Genomic DNA, 26,161 nt, shown 5'->3' with positions numbered 1-26,161 from the left:
ATATATATATATATATATATATATATATATATATATATATATATATATATATATATATATATATACATATATATATATATATATATAAAATCGTTTAATCTCACGCAGCTGGTAAAGCAACCAACCAGAATACCAGATAACCCTGACCATAATGCCCATCTCTTGGATCTATTCCTGACAAATAATCCAGAACAATACAGGATAGAGGTACTCTCACCACTTGGATCCTCCAACCACAATCTCATCAAAGCCTCATTAGTTTGCCCTCTCCCCCAACCTCCCCATTCTGAAACTGTCAGGGTGATCCAATGGCACTTTGATAGGGGAAACTGGGATGGATTTAGAAATTATCTTGCTGACATTCCGTGGTAGGCTTTCTTCTCTAGTGATGCCAATTCTTCCCAGTCCCACATTTGAGACTTAATACTAACTGGTATGGATTTATTCATACCAAGTCAACAGTTCACTAAAAGATCGAACTCTCCAAAATGGTTTGATATCAACTGTGCCAAAGCAAAAGCCCAAAAATCATTAGCATATAACTCTTACTTAAAATCAAAAACATCTGAATGCCTCTCTCAATTTAATATTGCTAGAAACTATGCAAAAGCTGTAATAAATCTTGCTAAAACAAACTTTCTTCAAAATCAAGCATCAAAACTACTTATCAACCCTAATGACAATAGAATATTCAGGTCAACTCTCAATTCTTTCAATAATAACTTGAAAAAAACATCATCCTTTCCCCCACTGAAATCTTCAAGTGCTAAAAATAATTTCATCCGTACTAATAATGCTCTCAACTCTCCAACAAGAATTCTTCCCGCTCCTTCTGGCACCTTGCCAAAAACCTTTCTAACAACTTTACTTCATAATCCTTCCCCCCTCTTTTCTACCGTGATAGCTCAATAGCTATTTCTTCTAATGAAAAAGCAGAACTCTTTGCTCAGACTTTCTCCTCCAATTCCACCTTAGATGATTCCAGTGCTGTTCCTCCATCACTTCCTCCCTTTGACCTCCTAGTGGCTGACATTAAAATTTCTTCAGCTGATGTATTTTCTGCCATCACTGGCCTCAAGAGAAGTGAAGTCTTCTGTCATCACTGGTCTTTGAGAGAAGTGAAGTCAGTGAATGTACAGTGAGGCTGGATGATGAGGAAATGGAAAATGAGTGTATGTTTAAGTACTTGGGTAGTGTGATAAGTAAGGATGGAAGTTTGAAGGTGAAGTGCTTGCAAGGGTACAACATGGAAGAGGGGTTGCTGGTTCCTTGAAAGCAGTGATAAGAAACAGGAAAGTGAGCATGGAAACGAAAAAGTTACTACATGACAGTATTGTGATACCAACTCTAACATATGGAAGTGAAGCTTGGATGGTGTTGGAGAGACACAAGTCAGGAGGGAGAGCAGTGGCAATGAGTTGAGAGGAGCCTGTGGAGTCACATGGAGAGACAGACTGACAAATGAGGATGTAAAGGAGCTTTGTGGTGTGGTTGGGGATGTGATATGAAGTATTAGGAGAAACACACTGAGGTGGTTTGGCCATGTGGAGAGGATGAAAAGTGAGAGACTGATGAGGAGAGTGTATGTGAGTGAGGTGGAGGGGGATTGAGGGAGGGGCATGCCAAGGATGAGATGGAAGGATGGAATGGAGAGGTATATGAGAGAGGGGTGTGTGAGCTGGGTGCAGGGCAGTGATATGGCCGGGAACAGGGCAACGTGGAGGCAATTTGTTTGTGGCCACCCCATATGGGATTAAAGCATCTGACAATAGATAGATAGATAGACTGGCCTCAATACTAACAAGGCATATGGCCCTGATGGAGTCCCTCCAGTTGTCCTCAAGAACTGTTCTTCTGTGCTTACACCCTGCCTAGGTAAAAACTTTTGCCGTTGTCTTTCAACATATACCTTTCCTTCTTGCTGGAAGTTTGCTCTCATTCAGCCAGTCCCAAAGAAGGGTGACCATTCCCAACCCTCTAACTATCATCCAATTGTTTTAACATCCTGTGTCTCAAAAGATTTCAAGTTTATTCTTAATAGAAAAATTTTAAAGCATCTTTCCTATCACAACCTTCTTTCTGATTGTCAGTATGGGTTCCGTCAAGGATGCTCCACTGGCGATCTTCTCACCTACCATTCGGACTCCTGGTCATCCTCCTTTGGGGACTTTTGTGAAGGCTTTGCCACTGCACTTGACATCTCAAAGGCTTTCGATCGAGTCTGGCATAAATCTTTAATTTCTAAACTGTCCTCTTACGGTTTTATCCTTCTACCTGTGCCTTCATCTATAGATTCCTTTCTAGTCGTTCTATAGCTGCTGTTGTAGACGGCCAATGTTCTTCTCCTACATCTATCAACAGTGGTGTTCCTCAGGGCTCTGTCCTGTCACCAACTCTCTTCCTTTTATTCATCAATGATCTTCTAAGCTGTACATCTAATCCTATCCACTCGTATGCTGATGATTCCACCCTTCACCTTTCCATCCAGTTTCCGAAATGTCCATCTCAGCAATTACTTCAACAAACAAGGGATGAGGCTATGGCACACCTAATGTCTGACTTGGCTCATATCTCTGACTTGGGTAAAAATAATTTTGATGTTTTTAATGCATCAAAGACTCAGTTTTTACACCTATCAACCCATCAAAATCTTCCACAGGAATACCCACTAATGTTTAATAATATCCAGCTCAATCCTGCATCATCCTTGAACATGCTTGGGGTTTCATTCATTTGGGACTTATCTTGGAAAGATCATAATGCATCTCTTGTAAAATTTGCTTCCAAGAGATTAGGTGTGCTAAGCTGACTCCGTGCCTTCTTTACCCCTGCACAGTTGTTGACATTATAAATGGGTCCAATTCACCCCTGTGTAGAGTACAACTCTCATGTGTGGGGAGGCTCCCCACATACAGCTCTTCTCAATAGGGTGGAGTCAAAGGCTATTTGTCTTATCAACTCTCCTCCTCTTACTGGCTCCCTTCAACCTCTGTCTGTTCGCCGCACTGTTTCCTCTTTATCTCTTTTCTATCGCTACTTCAATGGTCATTGCTCCTCTGAACTGTCTGCTTGCATTCCTCCACCTCCATGATGGGCTCATAGCTCCCATCTAGCAACAAACTCTCATCCCTTTTTGGTCCAACTCTCTAATGCAAGAGTTAACCGTTACTCCCAGTCCTTCATGTATGCAACAAGTCAGCTCTGGAACTGTCTTCCTCTGTCTGTATTTCCTACTTCCCATGATCTTTCAAAAGCAGTGTGTCCAGGCATCTCGAATTTTTTTTTTTTTTTCCATGGAAGGAATGTTTTGCAGGCTCAGCCTTTGGTTCCTCCTTCCTCGCAAAAAAAAAAAAAAAAAAAAAAAAAAAAAAAGAGACCCATGTGGGAAAGCAGATATCTTTGGCAGTACATTTGCCAGAAATTCTACCATACAGGAAGTCAGCCAAAACATCCCAGTAGTAGAACCTGACTCTTCCAAAATTGTTCCACTTAAAATTCACACAAGACATGTAAAACCCATCCTAGATAATTTACCTACCAACAAAGCTCCAGGACCAGATGGAATTCCTCCAATTGTTTTGAAAAAGTGTTCCCCAGAAATTGCCTCTGTTCTAGCTAACTTGTTTGGACTATGCATGCATACTTCTTCATTCCCTAATTCATGAGAAGACAATATCCATCCAGTTCCAATGAAAGGAAGTTCCTCTGACCCCTCTGATTACAGACCAATAGCTGTCACATCTTCTCTTGGTAAAGCATTTGAAATTTTAATTACTAAGCACATAGTTAAACATCTTGAATCCAACAACTTAATTAGTGATAGACAATATGGTTTTTGCCATGAAAGATCCACCACTGACATACTTAATCTCCGGACTCATACCATTCATCAATCCATCAACCTACATGAAGAAACTCATGCAATAGCCCTTGATATTTCTAAAGCTTTCGACAAAGTATGGCACCGTTCCCTGATGTCCAAACTCCCTTGCTATGGCCTAACGTCATTTGTTCCTCTGCTTTCCTCATATCTCAGCGACAGAAAAATAAGAGTAAAAGTAGATGATATATATTCCAGTTTCCACTCAATTAATGCCGGCGTGCCACAGAGATCAGTTCTGGCGCCAACCCTGTTCCTGGTTCATATTAATGATCTCTTATCTGTCACCCACAATCCCATCCATTCATATGCAGATGACTCGACACTTCATAGTTCATTCACAATTAGACACCCATTTACAAAGTCTGATATCTCTAACGCTCAACTCAGTACAGCCATCTCCATAAATCAAGACTTATCTACGATCAATTAATGGGGACAAAACAACCTTGTTTCATTTAATGCTAGTAAAACCAAATATATACAATTTACTAATAGACAGATATTGCCAGATTCGTATATTACTTTCACTGCTACTAATATTCCCATCCCCAAAAGTATTGAAGTTCTTGGTGTCTCATTTAACAATGCCCTCAGCTGGACCTCTCATGTCAGATCACTTGCTAAAACCACCTCAAAGAAACCTGGATTATCGTACAGAGTCCGTAGCTTCTTCACTGACGAGCAGTTAGCTATAATTTGTAAGAGTCCCGTGCGCCCTCAGCTTGAATACTGCTCACCCTTGTGGAGTGGATGTGGAAAGGTTGCATTAAAACTAGACAAAAGTCAAAACAAAGCTGCTGGAATTATTAATAACCCTGCTATTATAAATAAACTATCTCCCCTACAAGTAAGAAGGAATGTTGCCTCCCTTGCATTATTATACATGTATTTTTATGGCAAATGCCCAGACGAAGTTGCATCCATTGTGCCACCTCTCCATACCTTCCCTTGTGCTATACAGGCATCTGGCAGCGCTCATGACTGGAATTTCACTCAGCCATGTTGCAGTACTTCTACCTATCAGAATTCTTTCATTCCCCGAACTGCATCTCTCTGGAACTCAATTCCCCAGACTTGTTTCCCTCTGAACTTCAACCTACTGCAGTTCAAGTCCAACTGTTCCAGACATTTTATGAATGGAGGACACCAGTAGTCTGGTGTATGGATTATTTTTTCTTACTCATTTGTTTATCCTTCCTCTGTTCTGTTTATATATATATATATACAGTGGGTCACCAATTTTCGCGCCTAATTGGGTCCAAAAATAATGCGCGAAAGTGGAATTAGCGAAAGTTGGGGCATTGTCTTTATGGCAAAAAGGCTAATTGGTTCCCAGTTATCCTAAAGTAACATCAGATTTTCATTTTCACTTGCAATACAGTACATCAAATCACTATTGTACATTGCACTGTGAGATACAAACAATAAAAACTGTACAGTACACATTATATGAGGAGAAACATACCACAGAGACCAGGTTGAGGTGTTTAATGGATGTTGGGGGTAAGTATCCGAGGCGAGTGGCGGGCTTATTTAGCCACGCCAGACGTATTGGCGCCACCTCTTGCTGCCTCGCTACCACTCTCTCTCACTGTTTTTTGCGCCCTTGTCCATGTGCTCAACTATCTTCCTTTTCATTTCATTATTATACTGCCGTTTCTTCACTCCAACACGATACTCTCTTTTAGCCTTGGCCTTTCCTCCTGACTTTGAATGTCCCGGCCACTTTTTATCACCACCACTGCCTCCCGGCCCTCCCCCCACACCACCAGGCTCTCCCCCCACACCACCAGGCCCTTTCCCCACACTACCAGGTATAGTAGAGGCCATTGAACCGTGAGAATCCAACACAATGGAGCTAGCACGCTCGTACACAATGGTGGGAATGGGTGGACAGAGTGTTGACATGACGTCATTCAAGATGGCGGTGGGTTGCGGGCGGGCGGTGCAGGAAATTCAAAGTTCAAAATATTGTCCCAAACCCAAAATTTGTGCGCGAAAATCGATTTTTTTCAAGCGAAAGTGGAAGTTAGGGAATATTTGGTGCATGCCGCGAAAGTGGATTCTGCGAATCCTGCTGTAGCGAAAGTTGGTGCACTACTGTATATATATAGAGAGAGAGAGAGAGAGAGAGAGACAGAGAGAGAGAGAAAGATAGATAGATAATCTATGATAGATAGATAGATAAATATACATTATATATATGTGATGTTGCCTTGGTTGTTTAATATTTACATGGATGGTGTTGTAAGGGAGGTGAATGCAAGAGTTTTAGGTGGAGGTCTGAGTCTGGTGAATGTTGATGGTGGAGAGTGGAATCTGAAGCAGCTGCTGTTTGTAGATGATACTGCACTGGTGGCTGATTCAGAAGAGAGATTGAGACAGTTGGTAGAGGAGTTTGGAAGGGTGTGTGAAAGGAGGAAATTGAAAGTAAATGAGAATAAGAGTAAAGTGATGAAGTGTACGAGGTTGGTAGATGGTAGGGGGATGAATATAGTTTTGAATGGCGAGTTGCTTGAGGAGGTAGAGTGTTTTAAATATCTAGGGTCACATGTTGCTGTGGATGGAAAAATAGATGCAGAAGTGAAGTTTAGAATAAATGAAGTAGGAAAGGTGCTGGGAGGAATGAAAAAAGTGTTTAGATGAAAGTTGGAATACAAATGTGGGCGATTGTGTGTGTGTATGCGCCAACGCAAGATCGTGCAAGCAAAGTGAGAGAAGAGTTCTGGACAAATGTAGAAGTGTGCATGGAAAAGTCTGGAAGGAATGAGAGAGTGTTTTTGATTGGTGATATGAATGGTAAAGTTGGGAATGTGAAGGTGGATGGAATAGTTGGTGAGTGGGGTGTGCCTGCTGAGATAGATGAGAATGTGAGTGCGTTAGTGGACATTTGTGCTGGGAGGGGGTTGGTGATAGCCAATACCCTCTTCAGGCATAAAATGATCCACAGGTATACATGGCGAGTGATGAGAAGGGTGGGTGGTGAACTGAATGAAAGGAAGGCAATGATTGATTATGTGTGTGTGGATGAAAGGATTCGAAGATGTGTAATGGATGCAAGAGCTTATAGAGGTTGGGGGAGTGAACTTTCTGACCACTACTTGGTGGTGGCCAGAATTAGGATTCAAGTAAGATGGAGGAATAGAAGAAGGGAAAGACAAGAGGAAGGAGTAGTTGCAAGAAGAGTGGAAAGGTTACAAGAGGATGAGAAAAAGGCAGAGTATAAGAGAGAAGTGGAAGAACGATTGGGAAAATATGAATTGGAGCAGATGGGAGACGTGGAAGGTGTGTGTAGGATATTTACAGAAGAAATATGTGCAGCATGTGATGTGGTGTGTGGAAGGAAGAGAAGACGGAGGGGGATGCAAGGAACAACGTGGTGGACTGAAGAGGTTAGACAGGCTGTGGCACAAACGAAGAAAGCATACAATGAATGGATGAGAATTAGGGGCGTGGAAGAAGTTGAGAGGTGGAAGAGAGAGTTATATGTAGAAAGAAAGAGAGAGGTGAAAAGATTAGAAAGAGAGAGTAAGAAGAGAATGGACGAGGAATTTGGAAGGAATTTGAGTGTAAATTGGAGGGACTGTAAGAAAATTTTCTGGAAAGAGGTGAAAAGAGTAAGACAGGGTGGAAGTGAAGTTAGCAGGGGAGTGAAAGATAAAAATGGTAGATTACTAGTGGAGAAGGGAGAAAAAGGGAGCAGATGGAGAGAACACTTTAAGGAATTGTTGAACATAGAGGATGGAAGTAATGTGAGTATAAGTAGCTGGAGAATGGCTGGGAGAAGGAGGGAGGTGAGAAGACAGGAAGAAATCAGTCAGATAGAAGTTGTGGAAGCAATGAAGAAAGTTAAATCGGGGAAAGCTCCGGGAATTGATGGAGTGTGTGGTGAAATGCTAAAGCATGGGGGAGAGATAGTAGTAGAATGGATGTGGAAGATGTGCAGATTGGCCTGGGAGGAAGGTAGAGTCCCGGAGGATTGGAAGTCAGGTATAATTATTCCCTTGTACAAAGGAAAAGGGGAAAAAGAAGTGTGTGGTAATCATAGGGGCATTTGTCTTCTTAGTATAATAGGAAAAGTGTATGGTAGGATACTTATAGACAGAGTTAGAGAAAGAACAGAGAAATTAGTTGGAGAAGAACAGGCAGGCTTTAGGAAGGGAAGAGGTTGTGTAGATCAGATATTCATTCTTAGATCTTTAGTGGAAAAGTTTCTAGAGAAGGGAAAGAAGTTGTATGCAGCTTTCATGGATTTAGAGAAAGCATATGACAGGGTGGATAGACAAGGATGGTGGAAAGTGTTAAGAATATATGGAGTAGATGGGAAGCTGTTGAATGCTGTGAAGAGTATGTACGATGGCTGTAGTGCGTGTGGATGGTGAACTAAGTGAATTTTTCTCTTTGAAAGTTGGGTTGAAACAGGGATGTGTCATGTCTCCATGGCTGTTCAATCTGTACATGGATGGGGTAATAAAAGAGGTACAAGGTAGGGTAGTGGATGTTGGAGTGGCCCTGGTGAGAGAGGATAGTGTTTGGAAACTCCCTGTACTGTTGTTTGAAGATGATACTGTGTTGTTGAGTGAAGACGAAGGGGAGCTGCAAGGCTTGGTGGATGAGTTTGGGAGAGTGTGTAAGAATCGGAATCTAAAGGTGAATGTAGGGAAGAGTAAAGTGATGGTCTTTGAGAGAGGTGAAGTCAGTGAATGTACAGTGAGGTTGGATGGTGAGGAATAGGAAAATGTGAGTATGTTTAAGTACTTGGGTAGTGTGATGAGTATGGATGGAGGTTTGGAGGGTGAAGTGCTTGAAAGGGTACAGCAGGGAAGAAAGGTTGCTGGTCCTTTGAAAGCAGTGATAAGAAACAGGGAAGTGAGCATGGAAGTGAAAAAGTTACTACATGACAGTATTGTGATACCAACTCTAACGTATGGAAGTGAAGCTTGGACGTTGTTGGAAGGACACAAGTCAAGAGTGAAAGCAGTGGAAATGAGTTATTTAAGAGGAGCCTGTGGAGTCACATGGAGAGACAGGCTGACGAATGAGGATATAAAGGAGCGTTGTGGTGCAGATGTGGATGTGATAGGAAGTGTTATGAGGAACACACTGAGGTGGTTTGGCCATGTGGAGAGGATGGAGGGTGAAAGACTGACAAAGAGAGTGTATGTGAGCGAGGTGGAGGGGGGAAGAGGGAGGGGGAGGCCGAGGATGAGATGGAGGGATGGGGTGGAGAGGTATATGAGAGAGGGGGGTGTGAGTTGGGAGCAGGGCAGTGAAATGGCAGGGGACAGGACGACTTGGAGGCGATTTGTTTGTGGTCACCCCAAACGGGATTGAGGGGGGTGTGAGTTGGGAGCAGGGCAGTGAAATGGCGGGGGACAGGACGACTTGGAGGCGATTTGTTTGTGGCCACCCCAAACGAGATTGAGGCGTCTGGCAATAGATAGATAGATAGATACATAGATGTCGTTCGCTTAGAATGGATGTAAAGAGAAGGCTGTATGAGGGTGTTGTGGTACTGACTGCATTATATGGGGCAGAAACATGGAATATGGGTGTAGCAGAGAGGAAAAGTTTGAATGTAATGGAGATGAGGTGTCTGAGGAGCATGTGTGGAGTGATGCGTATGGATCGAGTGCAAAATGATGAAATGCGAAGGAGAACTGGAGTTGTTCAGGAGATGGCTGGTAGAGTTGAGCAGAGGGTGTTGTGACGGTTTGGGCATATGGAGAGAATGGATAATGAGCGATTGGTGAAAAAGATAACTGGATCTGATGTGAGAGGTGTAAGGCTGAGAGGAAGACCATGAATAGGATGGATGGACAGTGTGAAGAGAGCGCTGGATGCGAGAGGGATGTCTGTTGAGCAAAGAAGAGTGGCTGTGCGTGACAGAAATAAATGGAGAGAAATTGTGAATGAATAAGTGATGACACTGCCCTGATGGGATATTCTCCCACATTTGGTCTGATCAGCTAGTCAGGTCAGGTGCGGGTAAGGGGATGGGTCTGTTATGATGTGGCAGGGGTAAACCAGCTCTGCTGTCAGGCCCTGCTGTGGATGTCACTGATTGCACTGCGCAGTTGACCCTTGTGCGGTGTGGTGCGGTGAGGATCTGTCTGTTCTCCCCTTTGAGGCTAAGATGCAAATGAATGTGTTTGAATGGATGAGTAAATGGGGAGTGTGTCGTCCTGTCTCGGCTACCTCCCTTTCCTTGGGGGAAGCAGCCTAGGTATATAGATAGATGTATGTATGTGTATATATATATATATATATATATATATATCCATCCATCATTCAATCCTAAGTTGCCCCATGAGGAGCGTTAAAGCCCGGGGCTAGGCAGTTGGTCCTGACATATATACCGTGTATATATATATATATATATATATATATATATATATATATTTATCCATCCATCATCTAATCCTACATTGCCCCATGAGAAGCGTACAAGCCTGGGGCTAGGCAAGTTGGTCCTGGCATTTTATATATACAGGTAACTCGCACGGAACACGATCTCACGGAACGCGCTCGCAATTATACACGGTAAGGGCTGGGATACATATAAGACAACGTAAGATTAAAAAACCATTATGAAAACTACAAATTAACGCAGGAGAGGCCTTTGAAAGATCAAATCCTCGAACGTCACCGCAGCGCGCGGTTTGTTTTGATTACGTGACGATCTAGGCGGGAAATTATTCAGTGAGTGAGACAATCCCGAGTACAGTAGCACAGTATTTGTAAGTTAAATATTTACAGTACTGTACTGTTCTGGTAAGTTTATGTGCAACTTAAAGTACTATTAAATAATGTTAAAGCAAGAAATAAAGTCTTATAACCAGTTTACCTGATAGGCGTCAGAATATTGCCTTTTTTATTTGTTCGTTTTTTCCACAATACTGTACAGTATTTGTAAGTTAAATATTTACTGTTCTTGTATGTACTGTACTTGTAAGCACTTAAATAAAGTTAAATCATTAAATAAAGCCTTGTAACCAGTTAACCCGAATTATATGATTACCCATGATCGGCGTCGGAATATTGCCTTTTTTGTTTGTTCGTTAAACTCTTACTGTACTGCTTTTCTACAGTACTGTATTTATAAGTTAAATATTTACTGTTCTGGTATGTACTTGTAAGCAATTAAAGCATTAAATAAAGCCTTGTAACCAGTTAACCTGATTTATATGATTACCCATGATCGGCGTCGGAATATTGCCTTTTTTGTTTGTTCGTTAAAGACTTATCTATCTATCTATCTACTGCCAGACGCCATAATCCCGTAAGGGGTGGCCATTTGACTTTGAGTTATTTGTTTTACAGGGAGGGACACTAACCCTCCACCAACCTACTTGTTGACACGTAGGGAATTAAAGACATATAATAAAAGAAAAATACATTTTTGTCTTGGTATCTTTACCTATTTGCTCAGGTTTGCTGTAATGGTTTGGATCATTTGATGCAATGCAACTTGTAGAAAACTGTGAATAAACTTTCGGGAAGTGAACGAAAATCTGGGACATGAGACTGACCTTGACTTCACCCTCTCATGTATCATCTGTCAGTTCACCACCTGCTATTGTGATGAGTGGGTGTACGATTTTTTCGCTCGTGGCCATGCCTAACTACGCATAGGTACACCCATTATCTCGACCCAGACAGAAAATACAATCTTTTTCCTCCCTTGCAAAACACAAACAACCACCCTGTTTACGAGACAGCAATATATATTGCGAAAATAACAAGGTAAAATGATAAAGATGAATGTAAAATGATAGAGAAAGATGAACATGTTATGACGGAAGAAGTACGTTTTCCCCGTCTGTAAACGTATTTATTTCTGCTTTGTATCTGTATTCGTAATAATTAGACTTATTGTTAGTTCTGAAACTGCATTACGATTCTATTTTTAGCCATTCTCGTGGTGTGGGAGCTGGAAGTTGTGACACAACTTCCTTATTGCTAATCGGACTGACCCTCCACTTTATTCTCCCGTGGCAGAGTCTAGCCTTGGAGGACGTGCAGTTTTCTCATTTAGGACTGAAAATTCAACTCTTTCGCTCCCTTTTCCAAGCATGGGCACAACGATAATGTAAAAAATAACTCGAAACTACCATAAATATATATCAAAAAGGTGAAAATGTATTCATAACATTTTTTTTTTTTTTTTTTCAGCCATTCTTAACAGATTATGTACTGAAATCATTCGATATCACAGTACTGCACTTCTAAGTTAAATATGTACTGTTCTGGTATGTACTTGTAAGTTAAAGCACTGGTACCAGTTAACCTGATTTATATGATTACCTATGATCGGCGTCGGAATGTTTCCTTGTGTTTATGTACAGTATTTGTGTGTTGAAGTTTTGCTCTGGAGTACTGTATTTGTGAGTTATAACATTAAATAAACCTTCTAACCACTTAAAGTGCTTTCTAGTGATTACCAGTGACAGATAACAGCAAAACAACACATTTGGGGGGTCTAGGGAGCAAAATATGGAGTAGTTTAAATATACACGATTTCGCACCTAACATGGCACGGTAGGAACGAAACCCACGTGTTCCGTGCGAGTTACCTGTATATACAGTATATGTATATTATCAAAAATGCCAGATGTCAGCTATTAACATACAGTATATTATATGTCCTGACATATATACCGAAAAAAAAGTGAGCAGATGGAGAGAACACTTTAAGGAATTGTTGAACGTAGAGGATGGAAGTAATGCGAGTATGAGTGGCTGGGGAATGGCTGGGAGAAGGAGGGAGGTGAGAAGACAGGAAGAAATCAGTAGGATTGAAGTTGTGGAAGCAATGAAGAAAGTTAAATCGGGGAAAGCCCCAGGAATTGATGAAGTGTGTGGTGAAATGCTGAAGCATGGGGGAGAGATAGTAGTAGAATGGATGTGGAAGATGTGCAGATTGGCCTGGGAGGAAGGTAAAGTCCCAGAGGATTGGAAGTCAGGTATAGTTATTCCCTTGTACAAAGGAAAAGGGGAAAAAGAAGTGTGTGGTAATCATAGGGGCATTTGTCTTCTTAGTATAATAGGAAAAGTGTATGGTAGGATACTTATAGACAGAGTTAGAGAGAGAACAGAGAAATTAGTTGGAGAAGAACAGGGAGGCTTTAGGAAGGGAAGAGGTTGTGTAGATCAGATAGTCATTCTTAGATCTTTAGTGGAAAAGTTTCTAGAGAAGGGAAAGAAGTTGTATGCAGCTTTCATGGATTTGGAGAAAGCATATGACAGGGTGGATAGACAAGGATTGTGGAAAGTGTTAAGAATATATGGAGTAGATGGGAAGTTGTTGAATGCTGTGAAGAGTATGTACGATGGTGCGAAGGCTGCAGTGCGTGTGGATGGTGAACTAAGTGAATTTTTCTCTTTGAAAGTTGGTTTGAAACAGGGATGTGTCATGTCTCCATGGTTGTTCAATCTGTACATGGATGGGGTAATAAAAGAGGTACAAGGTAGGGTAGTGGATGTTGGAGTGGCCCTGGTGAGAGAGGATGGTGTTTGGAAACTCCCTGTACTGTTGTTTGCAGATGATACTGTGTTGTTGAGTGAAGACGAAGGGGAGCTGCAAGGCTTGGTGGATGAGTTTGAGATAGTGTGTACGAAACGGAATCTAAAGGTGAATGTAGGGAAGAGTAAAGTGATGGTCTTTGAGAGAGGTGAAGTTAGTGAATGTACAGTGAGGTTGGATGGTGAGGAATTGGAAAATGTGAGTACGTTTAAGTACTTAGGTAGTGTGATGAGTACGGATGGAGGTTTGGAGGGTGAAGTTCTTGAAAGGGTACAGCAGGGAAGAAAGGTTGCTGGTTCTTTGAAAGCAGTGATAAGAAACAGGGAAGTGAGCATGGAAGTGAAAAAGTTACTACATGACAGTACTGTATTGTGATACCAACTCTAACGTACGGAAGTGAAGCTTGGACATTGTTGGAAGGACACAAGTCAAGAGTGAGAGCAGTGGAAATGAGTTATTTAAGAGGAGCCTGTGGAGTCACGTGGAGAGACAGGCTGACGAATGAGGATATAAAGGAGAGTTGTGGTGTGGATGTGGATATGATAGGAAGCGTTATGAGGAACACACTGAGGTGGTTTGGCCATGTGGAGAGGATGGAGGGTGAAAGACTGACGAAGAGAGTGTATGTGAGTGAGGTGGAGGGGGGAAGAGGGAGGGGGAGGCCGAGGATGAGATGGAGGGATGGGGTGGAGAGGTATATGAGAGAGGGGGGTGTGAGTTGGGAGCAGGGCACTGAAATGGCGGGGGACAGGGCGACTTGGAGGCGATTTGTTTGTGGCCACCCCAAACGGGATTGAGGCGTCTGGCAATAGATAGATAGATAGATAGATAGATATTATACGTTAACAGGTGACATCCTTGTTCAACTGTGACACAACAGTCAAATGGTTAAATGAGATGCTACAATATTCTCTCTGTTACCTGGGTCAGTATTAAAACATGCTATGTTAACAGTGGCAAACAAAAAATTATAATATACAGTAATCCCTCATTTATCTGGACGTGAAGTACCCAGACCTGTTCACTATGCGGATACTGGACCTTGGCTCTATTAAACCATTCTCTAAATTTATTTGCTATTATCCAGATGTATAGGTCCCCAAGAACTTCGGCTGGCCAGCCAATGTGCTCAAACATTCGGCATCATGGCCGCTAGGCTCGAGCTGTGAGTGGAAAAAAGGCTGTAGCCCACAACCAGAGCTAAAATGTCTGTCTGCCCCTGTACTGAATGGTCAAAGTTGCACGCTGGTCTGATCATTCCCAAACGAACCTCCAGCAACTGAGTAATACAAATGTAGCCTGCAAGCTGTGTCAAAACTTCCCTACACATCCCCACCAAATGCCCAAAGTTGCACAGCCACCAGGCTGTCTTTTCCAACTGCCACCAAACGTCGAACACAGACCACAAGCCACATGTACATGTTCGGTGACAGCGGCCAACTGCCTCTCTACCAAAAGTCCAAAGCTGCCCGGTCACCGGGAGTTATGTTTCCGAATGGCCACCAGGCATTTAATGACCACAAGCCACATGTAAATGTGCAGTAAAAGCACCCATCCACCTCGTGACAGATGGGTGAAAATCATGTCCACAGTCTCGCTTCTCCCCCTCTCCCATCCCTCCTCCATTCCCTCCCGGCTCCCCCCCCCCCCACTCTCTACCCTCCTTCATGCCGATAGCACTGACGGGTTTTTAATTTTTTTGCGATTTGAATTATGGTCATACTGAAATTCCAAAGTGACCATGAGAAAACTCATGAAATTCTGCATCTAAACATGTGCTTAGCTCTTGGAAAGTGCTGGCAAAATTTTGCACTAGGATGGTGGGAAGTTATATGAAAGGTAAGCTTTACTTTTGAACTCCATTTATTCTCACTGCATTTCTGTACTTTTACTCATCAGTTTTCTGTGTTTTTATTAGCTTATCTTATAGTATAAACACCAGCAAAGATGATAGTATACCATTTATACCGATTTAACCAATTTTCAGTGGCATATTTGGCTGTGGAATTTTTCTGTGGCCCGGGATCAGCTATCACTGGTGTCAGATAACTGATTTTCCAACCGTCCTGAGTTTTTTAGTGGATGTTTCTTGTTTATGCAGTTTCCTTGGTGTTTAACATTAATATGGATAATCCTATGTGTATTTTGATGTCTAAATATGGCAGACTGTCCTGAAAACAGTGCCAAAATTAGGAGGGGTACTGTAAATACAGTGGTGTATAGCTTGGGTGTTGTTGTTTTTTTATTTTTTTTTTTTTTTATGGTTTTCTTGGTGTTGAAAATTATTTTGGATAATGCTGTGAATGTTTTGATGTCAAAATATGACAGAATGACCAGAAAACACTGCCAGAATAAGGAAGGGTACTGTTCATACAGTAGTGTTTAGGTAGGGTGTTTTTGGGTTTTCAGTGGTTTTTCTGCATGGTTTTCTTGGTGTTTAGCATCACTCTGGATATTCCTTTGTATGTTTTGATGTCTAAATATGCCTGAATGACCAGAAAAGACAGCCAAATTAAACACAGGTACTGTACAAATAGGTTAGGTATAGGTTGGAGGTTGAGTTTAGGTAGGGTCTGGATATGGTAGGGGAATAGTGTTCATTATCCGAATGTTGCCACTACTCGGACATACCTTTGGCTCTATTATGTCCGGATAAATGTGGGATTACTGTACTTGTTTTTGTTGTTTTGTTTTGTTTTGTTTTCATGCAAAGAAGACTGAATCACAGGCTAGGAGCCTGCAATTGTTCCTTCCAGGAAAAAACATTAACAGGATAACAGAGCAAAATTAAAGATCTGTTCATTTCGAGATGCATGGACACACTGCATCTGAAAGACTGGAGATCACAGGCAGTAAGAAATACAGACAGAGGGAGACAGTTCTGACCCGTTGCATACATGAAGGGCTGAGGGTAATGGTTACCTCTTGCATTAGAGAGTTGGGCAGAAAAGAGATGAGAGTTTGTTGCTAATCAGGTGCTAAAGCCCACCGTAGTGGCGGAGGGATGCAAGCCAACAATTAAGAGGAGCAGTGACCAATGAAGTAGCAATAGAAAAGTGATAAAGATGCAACAGTGCAGCAATGAGACAGAAGTTGAAGGGAGCCTGTAAGAGGAGAAAAGCTAATGAGACAAAAATCCTTTGAATCCACCTTGTTGCGAAGAGCTATATGTGTGTGGAGCCTCCCCACACATGAGAATTGCACTCTACACATGGGCGAATAAAACCTGTGTATAGAGTCAACTGCTGTGCAAGTGTAATGAAAGCATGGAATTGGTTTAGCACACCCAATCTCTTGGAAACAGATTTTACAACAGAGGTAATATGTTTTTCCCAAGATAAATACCGAGAAAATGAATCCCAAGCACATTTAAAGATGATGCAGGATTGAGCTGGATATTGCTAAAAATTAGAGGGTATTCCTGTGGAAGATTTTACTGGGTTGATAGATGTAAGAACTGAGTTTTTGATGCATTAAAAACAACCAGATTATTATTACCCCAATCAGAGATATGAGCCAAGTTAGACATTGTGTATGCCACAGCCTCATCCCTTGAATATTGGAATAACTCCTGAGATGGATGCTGTGGGAAGCAAATGGAATGGTGGAGGGTGAAGTCATCAGTGTACATGTGGATAGAGCGAGATGTACAGCTTAGAAGGTCTTTAACCCTAAAGACTGAAAATCTCCAAGCCCCCCTATCCCCAGATCTGCAAAAAGAGTCTTGTTTTTGAACTTCACCAAGGTAAATTTTTTTCTTACAGGATTCAAGAGCTTGAATTTACACATCTGAAAATATATGTTTTACTTTCATACGACTTACATTTATCGCAATACTGACCGTTAAAGAACGTCAAAAATAAAAATGGTTACCCCTTATGTGTAGAGAGAGTGAGAAAAAAAAATTGCACCAAAGTAAATTTTGATCTTAAGGATTAGATGAGCCTGATTTTACACACCTGAAAATGTATATTTCGCTCTCAAAATTTTTTTAAAAAGTCACTCCTCACTATGAGCAAGAATAGAACATCCCTGGGAAATAAGAGGGAATAGGGAAGTGGAGAGAGAGTGAGGGGGCATCAGGATGAGGGGAAAGGAAGGGAATATGTTGGCCACACACACCCAATATGGTCTAGAGGGGGGGGGTATGGGGGGGGAGTTTGGAGGGGAGGAGACACAGAAGGTAGGATCCAATGGGGCAAAGGGAGGTGGAGAGATGGCCTGGGGAAGGGGGGGTCCCCATACCCAGGGAGGGAGTTGGATCATGCCTCCCACCACCTGATCAATTAGTTCCCATTGGCCAGGTCCCATATACAATAAAACCTCGATATAACGGACTTCAATAGATCAGAATTCGCTTCTATCGGAATCGAGGAGCTACCAGACTAAATTCCTATATATCGGAAAAAGTCTGATAAAGCCAGGAGCAGTCTGGACTGCCTGATCACTTCAGTTATGTTCACCACAATGAGGCAAATAAAAGACATGTTTGTAAGTGTACAGTACAGTATTATTATATATACTATACTATTTGATTAATGTAGTGAAGTTATAACACAGCACAGTACCGCAGTGATAGACAAAACAGTTTAAAAACCATTCATGATATCCAGACTAATGTTTGATATGTAGGAAAAAGTCCAAGATAGGAGGAGGATGTCCAGATGTTGCTTTTATTGGAATTTCGCATTTTTTGGAGTGGCTTGGGCCTCAATTAGTCTGTTATAGTGAGGTCTTAAAGTATATCATAAAAGAGGCGGTGCTACCTACCACCAATTTTTGACAGCCTTTGTACCATCGACAGCCCTAGGACTTTAAACATTTTCCGTAACTGTCAATCAACAGCCACAGGTCTTTAGGGGTTAATGAATATAAGGAAGAGAGTTGGCGACAGGACAGAGCCCTGAGAAACACCGCTACTGATAGCTCTAGGAGAAGAACGGTGGTCATCTACAATAGCAGCTACAAAATGACCAGAAAGGAAGTTGGAGATGAAAGCACAGATGGAAGGATAGAAACCGTAAGACGGCAGTTTGGAAATTAAAGCTTTATGCCAAACTTGATCGAAAGTCTTTGAGATGTCACGTGCAATGGCAAAGCTCTCGCCAAAGTCTCAAAAGGAGGATGACCACAAGTCTGAATGGTGAACGAGAAGATCGCCAGTGGACCGTCCCTGGTGGAACCCATACTGATGATCAGAAAGATGGTTGTGAAAGGAAAGATGCCTTAAATTTGGGGAGTTAAAAATACTCAAAAACTATTGAGACACAGGATGTTAAAGCTATTGGGTGATAGTTAGAGGGTTGGGAATGGTCACCCTTCTTTGGGACAGGCTGAATGAGAACAAACTTCTGGCAAGAAGGAAAATTGCAAGTTAACAGAAAAAGGCAAAAGAGATTACTTAGGCAGGATGCAAGCACAGAAGCACAGTTCTTGAGGACAACAGGAGGGACCCCATCAGGCCCATATGCCTTGTTAGTTTTGAGGCCAGTGATAGCAGAAAACACATCAAACGAAGACATTTTAATGTCGGCCATGAAGAAGTCAGAGGGGGGAAGTATTGGAGGAACAGCACCAGAATCGTCTAAGAGGGGACTATAGGAGAAAGTCTGAGTGAAAAGTTCTGCTTTATCAGCAGATGAAATAGCTACAGAGCCATCAGAGTGGAAAAGAAAAGGGAAGGATGATGAGGTAAAGTTGTTAGAATGGTTTTTGGCAAGATGCAATATGGGGCGGGAAGAATCTGAGTTGAAGAGATCAGAGCATTTAGTACGAATGAAATTATTTTTTGCAGAGCGACAAACAGACTGAGCATGATTTTGGGCAAAACTATAAAAGAGGTGAGATTCAGGAATGGGTTGGCTCCAGTACCTTTTGTAGGCCTTCTTGTTGTTGACAGCAGTAGAACAAGCATGATTAAACCAAGTTTTTTTTGCATTAGTCAAAGGATATGAGAATGGAATGTATGCTTCCATGCCCATGAGAATAACCTCCATAATGCACAAGGTACACTCAGAGGGCTCTCGGCCATGGAAGCAATAATCATTCCAGGGAAAATCAAAGAAGTACTGCCTGTGGGCCTCCCAATCACCAGCTCCAAAGTGCCACAACTGATGCTTTTTGGGAGGGTCCACAGGCCTTACTGGAGTGATAGGACAGGTTAGGGTGATAAAGTTATGACTGGAGGAACCCAATGGAAAGGAAAGATTAACAGCATAATCAGAAGGATTAGTTGTAAGGAAGAGGTCAGGTATGTTGGAACTCTCTCCAAGGCAGTCAGGGATATGGGTAAGGTGCTGTACAAGCTCCTCTATATCATTATGGACAGAAAAGATGTAGGCCTGTTCACCAGGTGGATTAGTGAAAGGAGATGAAAGCCAAAGGTGGTGGTGAACACTGAAATCTCCTAGAATGGAGATTTCAGAGAAAGGAGAAATGGATAGGCTGTGTTCTATCTTAGAAGTAAGATAGTTGAAGAATTTTCCACTGTCAGCAGAATTTGGGGATAAGTAAACAGCAGATATAATTAGTCAGAGAATGACAGGAAAGCTGAAGCCAGAGAGTAGAGAAATTATAAGATTCAAGTTCAGGAACACAACAGCAAGAAATGTCATTGAGAACATATACACAACAACCACCTTTGGCTTTGAAATGAGTATTGAGAAAGTAGGAGGATACAGAAAGGGGTTTGCTATCAGTCACCTCAGACAGCCAAGTTTCAGTTAGGAAGGGAAGGTGAGGTTTAGAGAAGGAGAAGTGGTGCTCAACAGAAAGAAAGTTTGAAGAAAGGCTGCGAATGTTGCAGAAATGAAGAAGTGAGTTACGCACTGGTTCCAGGCATCTTGCTTGGTCGTCACTGGGAGCGGGGTGGATGGTGGGGACATTTATGGTCCCCCCCCCCTCTCCCTTGGAGCTCGTAGGCTTGGTTAGTAGATATCATGTTTTGGGGGGAATATTTGAATAGGAAGTGAGGTGTGTAATGTGCATGTAGATTGGTGTAGACAGTTACAGGAACATGAATTTGAGGGCATGTTGGCTTACTCTGAGTAACTGAAACACTGAAAAAGTTCAGCAAAGGGGGATGGTCAGGAGCTGGTCCCGAAGGCTGATGAAATGGGAGCTCTAGCCCTCTCTGTCATCAGCTATCCATCCACCTTGGGAGTACTGCCCTGGTCAACTGGTGCTACAGTCTACTCCCTACACAACTTCAACTAACAGTTTTCTGAAAGTATTTCATCATCATTATCATCACCATAATCATCATCATCATCCTGACCTCTTTTATCACCTAAAGTTAAGTATTTCCCTCTAATAACTGGCCCCTTTACCACAGGTATACTATCACCCTTATCAATGCTTCATCGAGCAATCACAGCTTTTTCATATCTGCCAGTGTCAAAGAGCCAAATTATTATCTCCCTCTCTCTACGTCATCATTTTCATCCTCTAGCGCATTACAACCCAAACCCTAAACTTTCCTTCCACCCCTCCCTTCATATTTCATTATCTATCTTCCTTCACTGCCTTTTAGTAACATATTTTTAGATGTGCAAGCATCACTTGGAGCAGAATATTCAATCATTCACACCCATTTTTTTTTTCTTTTATGCAAGGTGCTTGCTTAACTCCTGTAGATTTTAGCATCTTATAGTTGAGCCCTAATGTCCCACATCTATCTATTATTTTTGTAGTTACTTTATCATTCCCATACTGAACACTTATCTTCTTTCAAACTCATTATCCACTGTCTTCCTGGCCTCTCTTTTCATCCATTTTACTGTTTCATGATCCTATATTCCATCTCTCTCTCTCTCTCTCTCTCTCCCCCACCCTTTCAATAAAGTACATTTTTTCAAGCACCCAGTAAAGTACATTTTTTGAAGCACTTTCTCCCATGTCTCTTTATTTTCTCATTCAAAGCTACAACTATATCACTACTAAAACATGGTTTATTTCCCCTCTTACCTCTCTTCACAATTCTGTCACAAAAACAACTTAATAAGCGCTGGTAAACAACAAGTTTGTATGATGTACAGTAGAACAACACAAAGCATTTACCATTCATGCATTATTAACTGTGGTAAATAAACATCTTGTCAATTATCGCAATATAATGTTTTGGGAATGGAACACAGGAAGTTCTTACTTAATACTGTATGTTGGATGTGTGCAGGCAAAATGCTATTCTAAGAGAACAATGTTAGGCAAAGGTCTTCATAATACCCATCACTAGCTCTTACTTCTGACTATTTGCTGAAGGACTACAAGCACAACAAATGCTTGCTTTTGATCTCAGACCAACCTTACAGTGAATTATACCTCACATGAAATTAAAAAAGGGAGTAATTTATTAGGTAACTTAATGATACTGTATGACATTTAAATAAAACAATTCTAAGATTACAGTGGATGAGACATGAATATACTGCAAATAATTTCCTTTCCAACATTCTGGAAATTCAAATACAATACAGAGGTATATACTCCACATTACACATTGTTTCAGTGATAAGTGTTGATAAATGAACTTCATTATTCCACTTAAAATTTACTCTTACTGTATAATCGTTTTGAAGTCGGGAAACATAATCCCTCCCATATCTACAACAAGGATGAGCAACATCTGAAGCAGTATTATGCCTACAAATATTCCGGACATTAAGTGGGGAGAGAGAGAGAGAGAGAGAGAGAGAGAGAGAGAGAGAGAGGTGGGGGGAAGGGGGGGAATGACTTGCCAACAGCTTTCTTTCATTCTTTCTCCGTCCCTGTGACTGGAAAGTAGTGCCCTAACCTTGTCTAATCTAATCATCCTAATGAAACCTGATACAACTCATCCTAATCTATGATCACCTAACCATTCCACACAACCAACTCTGGTATAACATAATCTTTCCAGTCTATTATAACAAACCAAGGCTAACCTCATCTAAATTAACACAAGCCTTCCTAATCAAACTCAACTTATCCAAAAGAAACAGGACCAAATCAATCTACCCAAAATCAGACTGGCCCAATAAAACTTTGTCCTCAACCCAATCCTAGCATGATCAAACCCAAACTAATCCAAACTCCATCACTCAGAGAGTTATGAAACCAGAATGACTTACCCCGACTTTCCTAAGCAGGTCTCCCACAATATTTAATGCGGATATTCTGGAAGAGGGGGTCATGGGGCCATTACCATTGCTCAGCCCAGGGTGTGGGTGCGGGGCTGTGGGAAGAAAGAGTGGATTAGTGCCATATTAGTCAACATTACCATCATGTTAGTACTATTACCACCTCTATCATATTCATCACTGTTTTTATTATTAACAATCATCATTCACAAATCAATCATATCTTTAAATCTAAGCTTTATGATTATCATACTTATCATCATCACTGATCATCACTAACACTGTCTTACCTCCTAAGCATCATCATCATTATCTTAGTTCCCATTTATACATACTGTAAAGTGAATGGGCCTGTTTCATTCATTTTGTTTTTGTCTTGAAAGATTTTACACATGCTTGCATGTGACAGCATTGTTCACCTCATGGTGGCTTTCTGTGTTGCAAGATTTCTTGCAGAATGTAAGTTCAATCCCCTAAACCTGACGTCATTTTTCAGGACCTAATCCTAAGTTTTCCTATGTCAACCTCTTGATGCTCTGCCCTAAATATTTATTCTCATACATATTTTTCACCCAATTTTCATCCTCCATTCTCCAACCACTTCAGTCTCCCCAACAAAGTACATCGCCAATGCCTTCAATTCCTTGCCAGTCTCTCAGCTGCTTATTCACAGTTCTATCAACCTGCACAATCATTCTCATACATATTTTTCACCCAATTTTCATCCTCCTTTCTCCAACCACTTCATTCTTCCCTAACAAAGTACATCGCCAATGCCTTCAATTCCCTGCCAGTCTCTCAGATACTTATTTACAGTTCTATCAACCTGCAGACACAGAAAAAGAAACAAAAACAGGAAGGCACAATAAAAGATGAACTACTGTACCAACAAAATGTCATGTGAAATGGACCATCCATCTATTCACACATTATTCAAGCCTCTAAAATTATCAGCTCCACTTTATAGGCAAAACCATCCATTACTATATATGATTTAAGTTGCTTTACCAACATCTGTGGACATCATGCCATTTCATGGCTGCAGTGTCATCACCTGCATACATAAGAACTGAGATGTTCCATCATTCACTATTTATTATATCCCCCATGTCTCTCTCACAACTCAAGTTCTAACCTCTCTCATTACTCCAACAATATACTGTGCTGAACCATCAATATACCGTGCCGAAGAGTCATAGGGGCATCACACATCCTCGTCTTACTCCAACAATGACAATAAACGACACACTCAAACATCCACATACTCATACACATGCTTCTATACTATCATACAAACTCTTTACAGTACAGTAACAGTTTTTCATCCACATCATACATGTCGCTATGCTTAGAGACCACTAACCAAGCAAGCAAGTGCGGGTCTCTCCACCTGATGGCAGCTCTCCATATGTTGGACTCCTGAGACATTTCCCTGCTCAATTCTCTAGCCCAGAATTCTCCATGTCAGACCTCATCTGACATCCTTGTTCTGACTCTGGCAACTCTTCTCTCCCCATTCACACGTGACACTCCTAAGCTAACTATCCTCCTCCCTCCTCTCAGACCATCTCAATCTACCAGCCTACATAATCCCTTTTATATTCCATATACCAATCCCCCCTGCAGTATGCTGGTGTCGGTTCTGTCACTCTGTGAGACCCTACTCATCTGTCTCAACAGTCTCATTTTTTGAGTTTTCTAATCCACATGTATTCTCTTCAGTGATGGGCAAGTTAATGAAGAACGTTAGCTTCATTACCCGTTAATTCGTTAATCTGTCAAGTAGCTCCGTTAAAGTTAATCCGCTAATTCCACCGTTAAATTAACGGAAAGTAACCATTAATCCGTTAGTTTTAAAAAATGTTAACGTGGCTAATCACTAATTTAATACTCTGCTAATCTGCTACTTGCTAATTTTTGTTTTCACATATGAAACTTGGTTTTCCCCTATAAAGACACTCTTAAAGCTGGAAAAGTTTTATTAATACCCCAAAATATTTTAAAAATACAGTTAGAATTCAAAATTAATAGAAAAGGAAATGACACAATCACTCAATTAGGTTATCACTACTCCTCCTCTACTTTTTCTTTGAGTCCTTCCTCACAGGCAAGTGCTTGTTCCCCTTCATAAACATCAACATGTTGAAGTTCTCATCTGACAGCTTGGACCTCTGTTCTAGTCGACTTCAGTCTCACTTACAGACAACTGAGACACGGGGACAGACTCTTGGGATGTACCTGATCTAGATGTCATCACTATGAGCCTATGATCACTCCACAGTCCAAACTCCTGTTGGCTTAGAGTCACTAAGACACTCGATTTGATTATTTAAATGGTTATTTAAAATGCTCTCAGGTGTTTACCCTTTCCTCTCCTCCCTCCATTCCTCCCGTCCTCTTCTGTCTTTCTTTACTTCATTCTTTCCTCACCCTTCTACCTATGGGAGACTTTACACTCCCTCTTTTGTCTTTCTTTCCTTCATTCCTCTCTCTTCCTTCTGCCTATAGGTGACTCTGCACTGAGAGACAAGCCGAATTGTATCCTGTACACTAGGAAACCATTTACTACACTGGGTGGTAACCATATAATCAAATTATGGCGCCTGGTGGTGTAGTGGGTAATTACGGCGATCCAATCAGATTGAGCCGGTGAAGGTTTACATCCAAGGTGTGGTTGGGGTTTATTGCTCATGTAATACCAATCAGAGATAAATGAGGCTGGTCACTCTCATCTTAAATGTCAGGACCAACCTGCCTAGCCCAAGGCTCCTAATTACAGTGCTCCAATCAGATTGAGCCGGTGAAGGTTTACATCCAAGGAGTGGTTGGGGTTTATTGCTCAAGTAATACCACTCAGGGATAAGTGAGGCTGGTCACTCTCATCTTAAATGTCAGGACCAACCTGCCTAGCCCCGGGCTCCTACACTCCTCATGGGGCAAAGCAGGATTGGATGATGGATGGATGGATGGATGGATTCAAAATGTTTCTGACCTAAAGTGACCTGTAACAGAGAATAAATAACGGATTAATGGAAATCAATGGAAATTTTAAAGGAAGTTAAAGATAATCCGTTAACTTTACAAAATTAACGGATTATGCGTTAACAAAAAAATTAGTTCCTTTATTAATGGATTAACAATTGCAGTAATGTGTTAATCCCCACCACTGATTCTCCTCTCCTACAGACCAAGTCTCCTTGCCATACAGCATTAACCCGCCACGTGCCAGGGCCATTTTAAAATGGTCTGACATAATTCCGCGGCCAGTGCCAGTGCTGTTTTAAAACAGTTTACAATAAAAAAATTCATTGTGACTGCATTTTTCAAGATCCGCAGGTAAAAACTGGCAGGCATGTATGGTAACTGTTCCTCTACAATCCCCCAGGCTGTCAAGGCCATACACTCACTCGCTCCCCCCCTCACGCTCGCACTGCCTCACTCTGCCTGGGTGCCTCGCCCAGTGCTGTACATAGTGAAAGCATTTTGTAAATATTTTCACGTAAGTGTAAGTTGTGAATATTTTCTTGTAAGTGTAAGGACTATATAGTGAAGTCAAGCTGTAAATACCTTCTTGTAAGTGCCAGGACTGTATGTAATGAAGTCAGGTTGTACCTATCTTCAAGTAAGTGTAAGATA

At 41.5% G+C, this 26,161-nt stretch overlaps 1 protein-coding gene across 5 annotated transcripts in view; it reads right to left on the bottom strand.

The window, feature by feature from the left end:
* LOC145392953 (nuclear distribution protein nudE-like 1) overlaps nt 1-26,161 on the bottom strand; it is a 451,924-nt gene that overhangs the window by 97,350 nt on the left and 328,413 nt on the right. For 4 of the 5 annotated variants that reach the window (XM_080267243.1, XM_080267246.1, XM_080267245.1 and 1 more), the window contains exon 6: nt 22,517-22,620. In XM_080267243.1, coding sequence (XP_080123369.1) covers nt 22,517-22,620 — 104 coding nt within the window. Of the gene's footprint in view, nt 1-20,450; nt 20,632-22,516; nt 22,621-26,161 lie in introns of all 5 variants that reach the window. The other variant, XR_013896084.1, reaches the window with a different exon arrangement.

This window comes from Coenobita brevimanus, chromosome 23, assembly GCF_032717465.1.
Source record: "Coenobita brevimanus isolate Jiangsu-jjx chromosome 23, ASM3271746v2, whole genome shotgun sequence".
NCBI classification, from domain to species: Eukaryota; Metazoa; Arthropoda; class Malacostraca; order Decapoda; family Coenobitidae; genus Coenobita; species Coenobita brevimanus.
The sequence above is the reverse complement of the archived record's forward strand: the minus strand, read 5'-3'. Positions and strand labels throughout refer to the sequence as shown.